The sequence below is a fragment of the Psittacula echo genome (genome assembly GCF_963264785.1).
Source record: "Psittacula echo genome assembly, chromosome: 5".
Taxonomy (NCBI): Eukaryota; Metazoa; Chordata; class Aves; order Psittaciformes; family Psittacidae; genus Psittacula; species Psittacula echo.
The window spans coordinates 52,266,711-52,280,828 of NC_137739.1; the positions used below are offsets into that span (position 1 = coordinate 52,266,711).

At 39.1% G+C, this 14,118-nt stretch overlaps 1 protein-coding gene across 7 annotated transcripts in view; it reads left to right on the plus strand.

The window, feature by feature from the left end:
• The window catches only part of ZNF410 (zinc finger protein 410), a 26,100-nt gene that overhangs the window by 11,438 nt on the left and 544 nt on the right, over window positions 1-14,118 (plus strand). For 5 of the 7 annotated variants that reach the window (XR_013956972.1, XR_013956973.1, XR_013956974.1 and 2 more), the window contains 9 exons: window positions 3,695-3,830; window positions 4,035-4,268; window positions 4,561-4,752; window positions 5,607-5,766; window positions 6,656-6,837; window positions 9,558-9,647; window positions 10,707-10,832; window positions 11,392-11,741; window positions 12,819-12,954. Coding sequence is in view for 1 of the 7 variants with exons in the window: in XM_080618995.1 (XP_080475121.1) it covers window positions 3,695-3,830; window positions 4,035-4,268; window positions 4,561-4,752; window positions 5,607-5,766; window positions 6,656-6,837; window positions 9,558-9,647; window positions 10,707-10,832; window positions 11,392-11,576 (1,305 nt within the window). In the remaining 6 variants the exon portion in view is untranslated. Of the gene's footprint in view, window positions 1-3,694; window positions 3,831-4,034; window positions 4,269-4,560; window positions 4,753-5,606; window positions 5,767-6,655; window positions 6,838-9,557; window positions 9,648-10,706; window positions 10,833-11,391; window positions 12,762-12,818; window positions 13,193-14,118 lie in introns of those variants that run through there. The other 2 variants (XR_013956971.1, XM_080618995.1) reach the window with 2 other exon arrangements.

Below are 14,118 nucleotides of genomic sequence, written 5' to 3' on the forward strand. Positions count from 1 at the left end.
TTTGATGTAGAGTTGGTGATTGGTTTGCTTTAGTTTGTGGGAAGGGTGGGGGTTTTTGTTCCAAATTTTACTAATGAGCATGATTCATCTCATTTTGTTTACTTCCAAGTCTTTTGCCCTGTTTTAATTCTTTGTACTAGTGTCTTACTACTTTACAAAGAAAATGTAAAGGATCTCCTTTCTTCTGAGTGTCTGTTTCTGGCTAATGCATTTTGCTTTTCCCTAGTGACTTGTTGTTGCTGTCTGGAAGTGACGGAAAGGCTTTTATCTAGCATTTTCTATATAAATCCAGAAGAGTCCATAAAACTAGTGTTTCATGGTGGAGTAGGCAGCAGTAGGGATCATGAACAGCTTTTAAATGAAAGACAATGCAGTAATTTAGAGCCATCCTTCTGCTCACATTTTTTAGTTCCAAATTCCTTCTTCTGGTTGGCTCACTTTGTTATTTCTTACTCTCCTGGGTTCAGCTGTACTCTGTTCTCTTATTACACCTCTTTCTCCAATTTTTTATTCTTAAATTAGACTGCATGGCCCTGGAGGACAGACTTACTGCCCATGGATTTTTTTTTCCCACCATAAAAATGGTTCCCTCTTCTGACTGGGGTCTCAGGATAAACTTACGGTATACATAAGAGCAAAAACACTAACCTTCCTAGCTGCAAGTTGGCTTGTGGCGTATTGCCATCTGAATGACTTAAAGACATGATTTTTACTTTCATAATCATCAGACAGGCTGCTTCTAAAGGAGGGTGAGATGGGAGCCAAGAATGATCCAAGCCAAGATGGTGTCCTCATTGAGCAGGTCAGGCAGAGACCAGTGCTGGAGACAGGATACACTGTCCTGGATGAGGCAAAGTGATGAACCAGATCCAGGGTCTATCCACAGAGCCCATTCAGAAGTAGCCAGAGATACTGATGCAATAAGAGTCCCAGGTCCATCCTGGAGATAAGTCTTGAGATAGATAAACCTACAGCTCAGGAAGGGACTAGAGAATATAGTTTGAGCTTAAATTGAACCCCTGAGCAGGTGAAGCCACTCTGGGCAATTAAGGCTTCAGGGCTTTCACAGCAGTTAACTCTTTGAGGTAAAACTGTTTAAGGAAGCATCAGTACTTCCAATGTTTTCATGAGAGGAAGTAAGTGTAGAGAAATTAAAGCCCAAACTATTAAGTTTTCCTTGTACTTTCTTTGATTTAATGAACTTTGTCCTCATGTGGAAAAGACTCAAAAGGTTATTATCTGCTAAAGAAATAATTTGAAACTGAGTGCCGGTAGTTCTGCAAATTAAATACTAAGACAATCACAACATAAAAAATAAGAATAAAAGTTGGGTTTTAATCACAAATGTACCATGGGCATATCATGCTTTTTTACTCTGTTTCTTTTGACACCGATGAACCATCTCAGTGCAAAGACAACTCTGAGCTTTGTGTGAATGCATGCTAAAATGGTCACAGTGGGCAGTAGCTTTTGAATAATTATATTCCAGTTTCCTTCTAAATGCCAAAGATAGAGGAAGTCTGTTGCATTCAGTTGTTTGCTAGAGAGCAGCAGAGTGCAGGATCTTTATGTCAAGGAGTTTCCTAGAGATAAGAAATAGTGACTTGAAGATTAGGTTTTTGGTGTGTTGTTATTTTCCATATTTTTTTCATCTGTGGGTTTTTGGTTTTGTGTGGGGTTTTTTTTTTTTTTCAAAGTATTTTGAGAATATGAGTATAGGAGTAAGTCTGTCTGACAGAGCTGAAAGCCAAATAAATAGATTCTGTATATGGGTTTTGAGGGGTGTTTTCTCTGAAATGTGGAATATTTGTATGGGTCTGTTACAACTGACCCCTTTCAGTCTCTCTGGTCTCTGGAAGGTTAATTCCATCTCAAGGTTTGTTAATAAACCTTGTGGAGTCCATAAAGAATGAGTTCAGTCTGTTGCAAAAGTTGGGCTGTGTTACCTTGTAACGCCATGCAGCACTTCCTTTATTAAATCAGAGTGTTTTGTAGGGACTGCTGTGGCACTGAAAGTGGAAACCAGAGGCTTGTTTCTGTGTCTGTGCCATGAAGGTAAAGAGTCCAGCATTATATCCAGTAGTCTGACAAAAGCTTGAGATGCTGTCAAGGGGGCAGAATGAATAAACAAGCACATACTTTGCTGCTCTGAACTTGATTAAATATGGGAAGACTTTCAGGGGTGAGGCAAGGCACTTCCCTGACTTGCAGTTCCTTTTCAAATGTCAGGTTCCTTTTTTTGTATCTCAAGATTTTAAGGAGTTAGCCAGAAGTAATTTTTGTCTCGCCAGAGCTGACATTAAGGATAGCAAATCTGCTGGACTGAATGACCTGGGCATCTTTCACCCTCCTGGGCCAATCAAGATGAGAACTACTCCCTATTTCTGATCTTAGATCCAGCCATTAGTGAGGTTTAGTACAATTTTCAAATACATACACATGCACTGTACGGATGTGACAGGCACCAAACAGGTTAAAAAAGGTAGGACAGTCAGAGCTTTACCCACATAAACACAGGCAGCACAAAGTGCCTGATTCTGTTCCCTAGGGTTTCTGCCTAGAGAAAACCTTAATGGGTTTCTCCAGCATGTCGTCCCATGCTTGCCAACTGGTCTAGCTTGGAGTTCATTACTATATGACACACACACGATCGCACAGGAAATAGTTAGGAATGCAGTTTAATAAGAAGGCAGGATGAACTGCGATGGTTAGGCTGTGCTAGACTGAATTGACCAACTTCCTGCTTATATGTAATGGGTGCTTTTATCCTCCCCTCTCCATTTTCCTGTGTTTGTTCTGCCCTGATCCACCTTGATCCTTTCGTTTTCCTGCCATTAGCATTTCCCTTAAACAATGCATATTAAGTCCTGCACAATCCTGCAAATCTCTTGTTCAGTCCCAAAGTTCTCCCCAGGGAATGCATCACAGTATAAGTCCCATAACCCTTCATGCAATAGTGTCCCTTAGTTTGCATAGTGTTCTGGAGACATTTTCTTCTCTTGAATCTGCTTAGTGGGTGGGTTTCACACTAATGACAATGGCTTTAATTGTCTGTCTTTGATGGTTTTAGGAGTAATTGATTTGGATGGATAAGGTTGTCCGTGTTCTCCTCCTTGTCATCCTAGCCTATTTTGAATACTCATTAGCTACACTCTTTGCAACCAGTCTTTTGCTTGCTTTTTTATTTTTTTTTGTTTAAGAACTGCCAACTTTCTTTCAGCTAAGTATTTAAAGACAGTGATTTTAAAATGCACCCATACCAAAGGCTGAGCATAAAAACCATTTGGTTGGAAGGCTAGAGCATAGTAAAGTATTAAGTGGTAAAAGATGAAGTAAAAAGGAATGTATGCCTTTAAAACATGGCATGTATTGGTAATATTTGTCTTGGTAGAAGATTAGTTAAAAAGTAATATAACCTTAGTAGCCTTCAGAGTAGTCTGCAGTGATCCAGAGCTGTTTATTGTATGTTAAAGAAATGAGAATTTTATGGGTGCTTCAGAGGTGACAAATACAAACAATTCCTTTTTTGTCATGAATGTAAATTGAAAAGCTTCCATTTACTTTGATGTGTATTCATGGGATTATATTCAGTGTCTCCTACAAGGCAGTAGGGGGTAATGGAGACTGGGTTTAATACCATTTTAAATGATTTGTGCTGCTCTTGACCTAACCTTCAGTATGGTTTTTTTTTCAGCTTCTGGTTCAGTTTGTTCAGAATACTTCTATTCCACTGGGGCAAGGGCTGGTGGAATCGGAACCAAAAGACATCACCTGTCTTTCTCTCCTTCCTGTTACTGAGACCTCAGAATGCAACAGACTCATGTTGCCAGGTAAAATCTATGTGGCAGATCTTTGTGAGCATGCCCTTCATACGGCTGTCTTTACTGTGCCTCTATGGCCCACTGCCTCTTGCTGATAAGGCATCCAGGGATGGAGGAACAAGTTCAGAAGGGTGACTGAAACTTTCAGTTTTTTGTCTTTTAGTCATAGTGTATTTATACTTTAATTTACTGTGGTTTCACTTTTTTCACTAGATGATGAAAGAGATCTCACTTCTCCAACTCACACTAATTCTTCCAAAGATGTTTCTTCATCTGCTGTCTTGAGAAGTCTCCAGGTAAATGTGGGCCCTGATGGAGAGGAAACAAGGGCACAGAATGTACAGAAACCACCTGAACTTCTGTCAACTTCAGAGACTTCCACTTTATTGCAAGACCTTCAGCCTAGTGACAGCACTTCATTTATTCTTCTCAACCTAACAAGAGCAGGTAATTCTCCTTCTGTTTGTCGTCTGGCTGGATATGTCTCAGACAGCAGAATGCAGGAGATACAACTCTGTCCCTGCTGCTTATGAAGGGGAAAGATCGTGAAATTTGCTGGGCATTATTGGATATTTCAGGAGCATTTAATCATCAACAGCTTTCTACAATATAGAGGTCAGTGAAGACTTTTTTGGTGCAGCTATTGCAACCATGCCATGAACACTAACCTCTGGGAAGCAAAAGAAATTTCTCTCTGTTACATTATCTTTCTGTTTCATGAAGCTGTCTTCTTTTCTAGGGCTGGGTTCTCCAGCAGAGCACTTGGTTTTTGTTCAAGATGAAGCAGAAGATTCTGGGAATGACTTTCTTTCTCATGATAGTACAGACAGCAATACCCCATGGTTCCTACGAGTGCAAGAATTGGCCCATGACAGTTTAATTGCTGCCACTCGGGCACAGCTCGCTAAGAATGCCAAAGCAAGCAATAATGGTAGGAAATCCCTGATTCTGTCTCCCAAGTTGAGTGTTCCATACAAGACCAAGTTTCAGCTTATTTCTTCCTCTCTTTCACTCTGTCTTGCTTTTAATCTATTCTGACATCTTCAGACCATCAGTGACAATTGTATAGAACAACCATGTATTTCTTTTCTGCAGTATAAATAGGCTGCTCAGTTTTTCTCAGGGAATGAACTTCAGTGGAGCCAGCAGTTCCATTGTAGTCTGCCTGTTCTCCAGTGCATCTAAAGAGTATCTTCTTCCTGACTGCAGCTGCTCGTATTTCAGCTTCCATTTTCACTTTCAAGTGTCTATTTTTGATGCATACTGCAATTTATACTTGCTTGTTAGCTCCACTGGGTGTGGAGATCAGTTTTCTGGAGAACTGTATTTAGTCACATGCTTTGTGACTTAATTCTTTTAATAAATAATTGCAGACAAATGCACCTTCTTTTTGTTGGGTTTTTTTTTTAGCTAAGGTGTTTTTAAAAAGAGCTATTCTGGCTACTACTTATAATTGGTTGGTTGATACTGATACAGAGACCATTTTTGCAATTTTTGATGCATTGGCTCTCTGTTCTTCTTGCAGTAAGCCCAATCTGGTAGCAGCTGATCTGATACAGATAGCTAGTTGGGAACAGTTTATGGGCCTCATAAGGTTTGGAAACCTATGTCTGATCCCTGTTATGGGCTAGGCAGCAGTATGTAGGATGTGGTGAACAATTAGTAGCGAAGTACACACCTGTTTTGCAGTCCTGTATCGTGTATGATGCTGGATTTATCTATTAAAATTGCAACAGTATAGTAATCTGTCTCTTTTCTCAGATTTTGGTGGTCTTTTTCTTCCAGGTGAAAATATTCATCTTTGCTCAGGAGATGGGCAGCCAAAAGACTCCAGCCCCATTCCTCATTTATCTCGCATGGAAAGGAAGCTGAAGTGCACAGTTGAGGGCTGCGATCGGACATTTGTGTGGCCAGCTCACTTCAAGTATCATCTGAAAACACACCGGTGAGCAGAGTAAAGCTCTATGTTGTCATGACACTGAAAAACTGTGCTCTGTATTTGGGATATCCTTAGTTTTCGACATTGACAAGCTCTGAAAACCTGGTATTACTCTTAGAAATACTAGGCCTGTTGTTTGCTTTAGGTCGTTTATGTTAAAACATTTCAATTAGATTTAGATTTTTGCAGGTCTTTGTTAGTGTTTGGTTTAGAATATTTGTATTTTAACAGGTGCTCAATAAAGAGCATCACTGTCACTTCTGTGGTATAGTGAACGTTAGAACTTGTAGGATGCTGTCATATTTTATATATCCTTAAGCAAAGTTGATTGCTCTAACAAATGACCCTAATCTTTTTTAGCTAAGAAATTGGCAGTCTCTAAGTTAAGTAGTAGACGAGAAGCTTAAAAACCGGGAAGGACTCCAATAGACATGATCTCATCATCTTGCCCTAAGACAGGGCCAGCAGTAATTGCATATGTTATTTGTACACATACAGTAATTTTTGATCCTCCAGTGACTGAAATTCCACAATGTTCCTATATAATTTGTTACACCACTTTACTAAGTCATTCTGGGTTGGGAATAGGCAAGGTAATGCAATGAAAAGATACCTGAACAGATTCTTCCAGTGAACCACCCATACTGTAGTTCCTTAGGACTAATTCAACCCTAACTGTTGTATGATTCTATGATTCTAATTTAGTCACTCCCTTTGGTTGAGTCTTTTTGGTTTATGATATAATTAGTTTTAGTTTAAATGTTTCTTCTTTTTATTTAATAAAAAATAAAAAAAATTTATTTATTTCACTTCATTTTAGTTAAAAAAAGTCAAGTGTTCATGAAAAATACATTGCAGTAGCTGATAATGAAACAGCCATTTTGTTGCTTTCCAGGAACGACCGCTCCTTCACCTGCCCAGCAGAAGGCTGTGGAAAAAGTTTCTACGTGTTGCAGAGGCTGAAAGTGCACATGAGGACTCACAATGGTGAAAAACCCTTTGTATGCACAGAGCTGGGCTGTGGGAAACAGTTCACAACAGCTGGAAATCTGAAGAACCACCTACGAATTCACACTGGTGTGTTTTAGACCTCACTTGTTTGTGGTCCGCAGAGGTGGGGTCTTTACTGAGGAATAAAACCCACTTCCTCCTCCATGCTCATTCTCTTTTGAGAATATTATGTTGTTTGTCTCTGCCCTTTGTTAGTGTCCCTTTTCTATCAATTCACACCAATCTATAGGTCAAGTGAATCAAATGCTTACCCCTTTTACTATCCTGTATAGTTTCATACAGGTTTCATCCTTCAAATAGTATATGATGATGTTATACTCTGCTCAGACCATTCTCTGAAGATTCCTTTCTCCCTCAAGTTCTTTGATTAAGGGAGGGGTGTGTATTGTTCTGGGGAGAAGCTAGGCTGTTCCCAAGGGAGTAGTTCATAAGCATAACTGCTGTAATTGTTTTTTATAAAGAAGCTATTTTAAATTCTTGAAAGGCACAGTAGCTTAGATACTTCTCCAGTGTTGTGTCCTGGTGGACACAGTCGTAGCTGTACTGATATCTGGCTGAATCTGACTAGCTTATGTTACCTGTGCTGCTTGTAGAATGACCACATTTGGGAGACTTAGGGAAATGAGCAATACAGTGGAATGAGTAGCAAAAATATACTAGCAAAGTGTAGTAGGAAAAGGCAATATCTAGAAAACAGCATTTTGGCATTCAGACTGCTGTGTGCTAATGTTACCATATGCTGGAGCCTTTGTACTCTTAACTCATGCTTAGCTTTTTATGTTAAATAAAACAAACCTCTCTATTTCACAGTGCTGTATTTTATACACGGTTTGCTTATGCTGTCTCCTCTGGAGAATTCGATCCTTCCTTGTCAATATTTTTAGACCAGCTGAAGTCTTCACAACTGCATAAAGTGCTTTAGGTGTTTTTATCCTAGAAAGTTGTTTGAGAGGCACACAAGTTACTGCTGAAATGATCACCAGTTTAAGAGTTAACAAAGTTGATAGTGAATATTCTGGTGGTTTTGTTTGCTTGGGGTTTCTTAAGCCTTTAGGTTATCACAGCACTTAAACAAATGGCGCGCTTCAAGCCTCTCAGAATATTGTTAGAGATTCCCTGATGGCCAGGAAGGTAGCATTGCATTACAGTTGGTTAACATTTCAAAATAACCTTGACAACTGTAAGAGCACAAGGCCTGTCTAGTAAAATGAAATTGCAGCTCATGTGGGCCGCCAGCAGCTGTTTATGCCTTCTGCCTTAAACACTGCCGTATGGTGTGTAGTTTGTAGATACACAGGGAAGAAGGTTGCTATTTTAAAGAATTTGCAGTCTAGCTCGAACACATGGTTTGGGGGCAGATGTTGGGATGTAGTTAAAAATTACATACCAATAATAAAATTTTGAATGTGTAGTAACAGCAGCCATAGTTTTTACAATTTTCTTTTGCACTTTAAGCTCCCAGCCAAGGTGCAGATGAAGTGAATAGGCCCAACTGACACATGCAAATCCTCTATGATAGAGTGAGTATTCTGCACCCAACAGAGTCGTAACTTCTAGAGGAGTAAATAATAACTTTCTGAACTGCAAATTGGTCATGTGCAGTTAAGAGTTTGACCAGACCAAAGGTGTTATAAAACTGCAGGTATAAATAGATCTAGGGTTTCTTATGGATGGAACTGTGTGCTGCTCTTTTTGTCATCTGTAGTTTTTCTTCCTTCTTTCCAAGTTTTAAATAGTCTTAGCAAGCCAATCAAGCAAGTACAATCCGTGTTTGAGAATCTGCTACGTATTTCAGCCTTGTAACACCAATCAGAACATACTGTGTTGATCCTTTTTGTTCAGATCTGTTGAGTGCTACAGCAGATAAGCTGAGAAATGAACTGTAGGGAGAGAACTTATAAAGGCAAAATCACAGTAGAAACATCTTTAAAAACAAGTTTGCTCTGAAAGAACTATGTATGTGTTAGACAATAAAATAGGTAAAATGGCTTGCTTAATCTCCGGTGGATTTGCTGTTACTGTGATACCGTTGTCTAGTTAGACTTGAAATCATAGTGTTAAACATGGTATATATTAAGTTCTTTAGTGGGATGTTGCAGGCAAAAGTTACCTTTAGTTTTATTTAAGGCTTTATTGAAAGGGTGTTTAGAACAGATAATCATACTGTATTGCATTAGTGTAGTCACCTCCCCTTTTATCATTGTTTAGACAAATACAAAAGTAGCTGCAGGGATATATAGGAATAACAAATTTCAACCTATGAGAACAAATTGTGCCTTAAATTACTTAAATTACACATAAATATGACTGACACATCTCTCACAGGATTTTGGCAAATTCAGTCTGATATGAAATGAAATATAGAATGTCATATGAAGGGAAATATAGTTAATGGGATTTTTGGCATGGAGAGGAAAAAGGGAACAGGATCCTGGGAGAGTGTGAAGCAGAGAACTGGTTGTTAAGAGCTTCATATAGAAGATATATAATACTCCTGGTACTTTTATATTAATCTTTTGGTATTTATATATTTATTGGAAGGTCTGTTTAGGAGCAGTGGACCCTTGCTTCACTTTCAGTGAATGATGATCTGAGAATATTTCCGAAAGAATGTCAGTGTTTCTTCTTGAAAGCTGACAAAAAGAATGCTTTAAAAGCTTTAGGAAGCATACGTGTAAGTTCCATTGAACTTTGTTGCACATAAGGCCAAAAGGGGGAATGGGGTAGAGATCTCCAGGCTGTTCTGTTGTGATGCCAAAATCCAAGAACATACTTTTCTCTTGTAGGGGAAAAACCCTTTCTGTGTGAGGCACAGGGATGTGGTCGCTCCTTTGCCGAATACTCCAGCCTTCGGAAACATTTGGTTGTCCACTCAGGTAAGAGTCTTCATCTGACATTCTGTGACCTATCTGAGAAAAGCTCTTTATTGTAAAACTTTGATTTGATTTCCTTAAGAAAAATCCCCTGGTTTCTGCTGTACTTCTGGTCATAGTGTTTCATGACTTGCTTTGTGGTGGCTATAGCCTGTACACTTTAATCTTTCCCGTTCTTTTCTGTTCCTAAATTTTATGTTTCTAAATACAAATTTTTTTTATTGTTTCTAAAATGTTGTGAAGTTGGGTATCTGTTTCATAGCTCTCATTTTCTTATTTAAAAGAGAGAATCTAGCACCTTTTTATATTAATCAAAGCCATTCAAATCTGAAATCTCTCATGAGTGGGTTTCTGCCATAGGTAGGGGTTTCCATTGTTTTTTAATACTATGTACTTGTAATTGGACAAAGCATTAGATGGAAACGTACTTCACAAATGTTTCAAAGCTTCTGCCTTCTGTTTTGATTGATCTATCTTAAATATCATCAGCACATGATGAATACAGCATGTTTGGGGAAAGGGAGATTTTACTGGGGTGGTAACTTTTGGGACTACCCGAGTTCTCCATGCTTTTTCTTTCCTGTCTCATTGGCTTCCATGCTATTGAGACATATGGACATCATACTTGTATTGTGAAAATGACAGACTGCTCTGTAAAATGGAAGGCCTTTCACAGTGACAAGTCATCATCCAGTCTCTGCTCAGTAATGTAACTGCAGTTTATTGTGTGATGGCGGGATAGAGATTCCTTGCCACTGCTTCCTTGCTTTTGGCCATTTTATTCTAGGTATGGGACATCAAATATTTCCATGTCACTGAATAAGAGATTCCAAATAACTTCTTCCCTCTCATAAATCAGACTTGAAGACTGTCTTCAGACTTGGTTTTTCCAACAGCTGAGCAATACTGATATCTAAAAGTCTTCTCTTCTAGAAGCTTATTGCTCTCCAGGAAAGAGGACTTTTTTTTTTTCCAAAGCAGAATTATTGGCTTCTTGGTTGATAAGGTCTTTATGGCAATCTTGGTAATTCTTGGGCTATTTTTTCCCCCTTCTCCTCCAAGGAGTGAAGCCCCATCAATGCCAAATTTGTGGGAAGACATTTTCCCAGAGTGGTAGCAGAAATGTGCATATGAGGAAACACCACTCCCGAATTGGAACAGCTGGCAGCAGGGAGCGAGAACAGCCAGGTAAGGAAGGGAGAGGACTCTGTGTGTGGGGAACTGCAGGGAAGAATTAGTGGATGATCCGAGAGAAGGGAAGATGTTTGTCCTGAAAATAAGAAACCACAAGCCAATAAGAAGTAAAAGACTGTCTTGGAGATGAGGATAGATTTGCTCACCTCCCCTTTTCTAGGGTAGAAGACAATGGTATATTTCTGTACTGTGGTCAAGGGGCAGATAGATTTTTATTGTTTTCAAAATTGACAGGAATCTAGTATCTTTTTTTTACATGGAATTCATGCCCATTGTTACAACATTCTTGTTTAAGCAGTCTGTTTTTCTATGCAATGTGAATTATTTAAAGAGAAAGACAAGCCTGCATAGATTCCACCATAGTAAGGCTCAAAACAATAAAGATAGGAGTTACCATCCATTGGAGTGCCAGATGCCCAAAGAGTAGGAACAGATAAAATAAGTGTCTAGGGAAGAAGTCTGTGTGACTTGAAGGGGAGCAGGGATTGTATCTTATACTGCAGTATCATTACATGATGAAAATTTTGGTTTACTGTGGTTTTTTTCACAATAGAGTCACTGATGGGCAGCAGTTTGCTGGAAGAATCTACAGTGCATAGTAAGAGTCTCATCTCCCTGAACTCTCAGCCCAGCCTTGGTGTTGAGTCTCTGCATCTGCCAGACACCGAGTCTATTATTGGAGTAGAGGAGGGTGAGACCAGCTGCTCTTTTTTCCGCCCTCTTATATGTGGTGACTGAAGTGGGATCGGTCATATAATTCCTCCTAGAGGCTCACCATGTTGCAGTGGCGGAATGAACATTGCTTTAACTGTGCACAGTGGGTGGGTAGATGGAGAATGAATTATAAAACTGGAGTTGGAGAAGACCTACTGGACCAAGTTTCTCTCTTGCAGAGCTTAAAAGGTGAAGTCTGCTGCTTAGGTGTCATTTAGCCCATGTCATGGAACACCATTTCAAAACTGCTTATGCAGTCCATTCTGCTAAAGCCTAAAGTGTTTATTTTGCTGGAGCACCTGGGTGCCCCAGTTAAGGACCAGGACCTCTTTGTGTAGGCACTGTACAAACATTCAGTATCTTGAGCAACAGGCCTGCCTTCCATCCTTTACCTTCAAAGACTATATTCTAATACATCTCACTGTCAGAAGCTGACTTACTATCTGAAATAAATGTACTACTTGGTATCATTTAATTATATTTGCTGTGTTCTTTTCTTACCTTCCCCAGTCACTTTTTCCTCAAATTTTTTTGGTATATCAAGCTCTTTAAATGAGCCTACCATGTAGATGTTTTGAGTTTTTGTTAACTTAAAGACTTTCTGTAGAATTGGCATTATTAAGAATGCAGAGTTTTGCTAAGATACTATATGTCTATAATAGCTCCTGTGTGAAGCAAATGTTTTGAGTTTATGTTGCTCCCTAGCTGAATATAAAGGTAGTGCTGCTTTTGGTAAAGGTAGTGCAGTTTGGAGGTTCTTGTAGAAGCTGCAGCAGGTACCTGTGAATTGGCATATGGTTTGGCTACCATATCAGCTGATGGGAGATGCTCCAGTGAGAAGTCTCCTTTACTACAGTATTAGGTTAGCTGACCAGGCAGTAATTCATTTAATTAAAAATTACAGAATAATTTCATAAAATGCAAAAATTCAGAAGAAAAGTTGAAATTCTTTATTCCTATATCTTTTTTTAAGATATACTAAGAGATTAGAAATCTCTCATAGAAATCTCTCTACTTTAAGAACAACACTTCGTTTAGCAAGAAAGGTGCTAGTGAGTTTCAGTTACTTAATTTGATGCTTTTACTGTTATCACTATTTCAGCAATTTCTGTTTAGGGACCAGTACTTGGGTTTATCTGTTGGATATCTTTATCTTGGATTTATCTGTTACTGTACTCATGCTTGTCACCTTAGTATTTGTTAAAAGGATATGGCATAATATCATATATTAATTTAAAGTCAAGCCTTTGTTCTTCCTTTCTTAAGGTTTTCCTTTACACTTCGTGTACTTGGAAGTTTCATTTTCCAGCATCATCAAGTATTACGGAAATTAGCCACCAATTTTTGAATACCCCTTAAAATATATGTACTCAAATTTCACTCCCACTGCTTCAGATATGCCCATACAAGCTCAATGGGCTTTACACCACGGAGACTTGGGACATGCAAGAAATCTTTCCTTCCTCTTTCAACGTGACAAGGCATGGTGATAATGATTACATCACTGTGCTTTTCCAGGGGATACAGGAGAAAGAACAGCCTGTGCCCTGCACCATCAAACCTATATAGAAACCAGTGCACTGGTAACAGCCTTCCTTGAACCCTCCCAGGTGCTTAAGCCTCTTCTCAGCATGAAGACTGTAAGGAGCACTGCTGCAGTCCAGCAGATCTTCCAACAGTGGAAGTATAACATAGCAGCCCATAACCTCAGGGTCTTAAATTCTTGGACCTAGTACCTTGTTAAGATTAAAAATGGCATTATCTCCATTTTCTATTTTTATCTAATGTGGTAACTCTTACAGGTACTGTATTTTGGATTTGGTGATGGGGTTCTGTTGCTATAGCATAAGGAGAAATGGACTGAGATGATGAAGATGCAGAGAGACATAGTTTCTATTTAAAAAGTGAGGAAAAGGTGACTGATAAAGAAATAGGACAATGCAGAAACATAATGGCCATTTAAAAATCTTTTAATCTCAAAGTGCTTTGATACCATAATTCTCAGAAAACATTCCAGGTGGCAAGGGTTTGTATTCCTGGGATTATTATTACTGTCAGGTAAAGGAAGACAAGTAATGTGTGAACTGTACCATTCAAGATGTGCCAGGCATTTGAGTGCAGTGTGCTGACAGGTAATACCTAATCTTTCTTCAACCAAAGTACATCCTTGATATCACAGTAATGGTAGAATTAGGACAATAGCAATCCAAACAAAGTGATGCATTGTTTAATTACAACCTTTTTCATAACTCTGTTGTCTTTCAGGCTAAATGAATGACCTAAATTGGTAAGATGTTAAAACAGTTTCAAATAATGACATATGGGAGATTTTTAAATAAAGACTATTGCTTCTTAAGCATGTAAGGAAGGATATAAGGAAGCAATTCTTTACTGAGAGGGTGGTGAGGCACTGGAATGGGTTGCCCAGGGAGGTTGTGAATGCTCCATCCTTGGCGGTGTTCAAGGCCAGGTTGGATGAGGCCTTGGGTGTCATGGTTTAGTGTGAGGTGTCCCTGCCCATGGCAGGGGAGTTGGAACTAGATGATCTTAAGGTCCTTTCCAACCC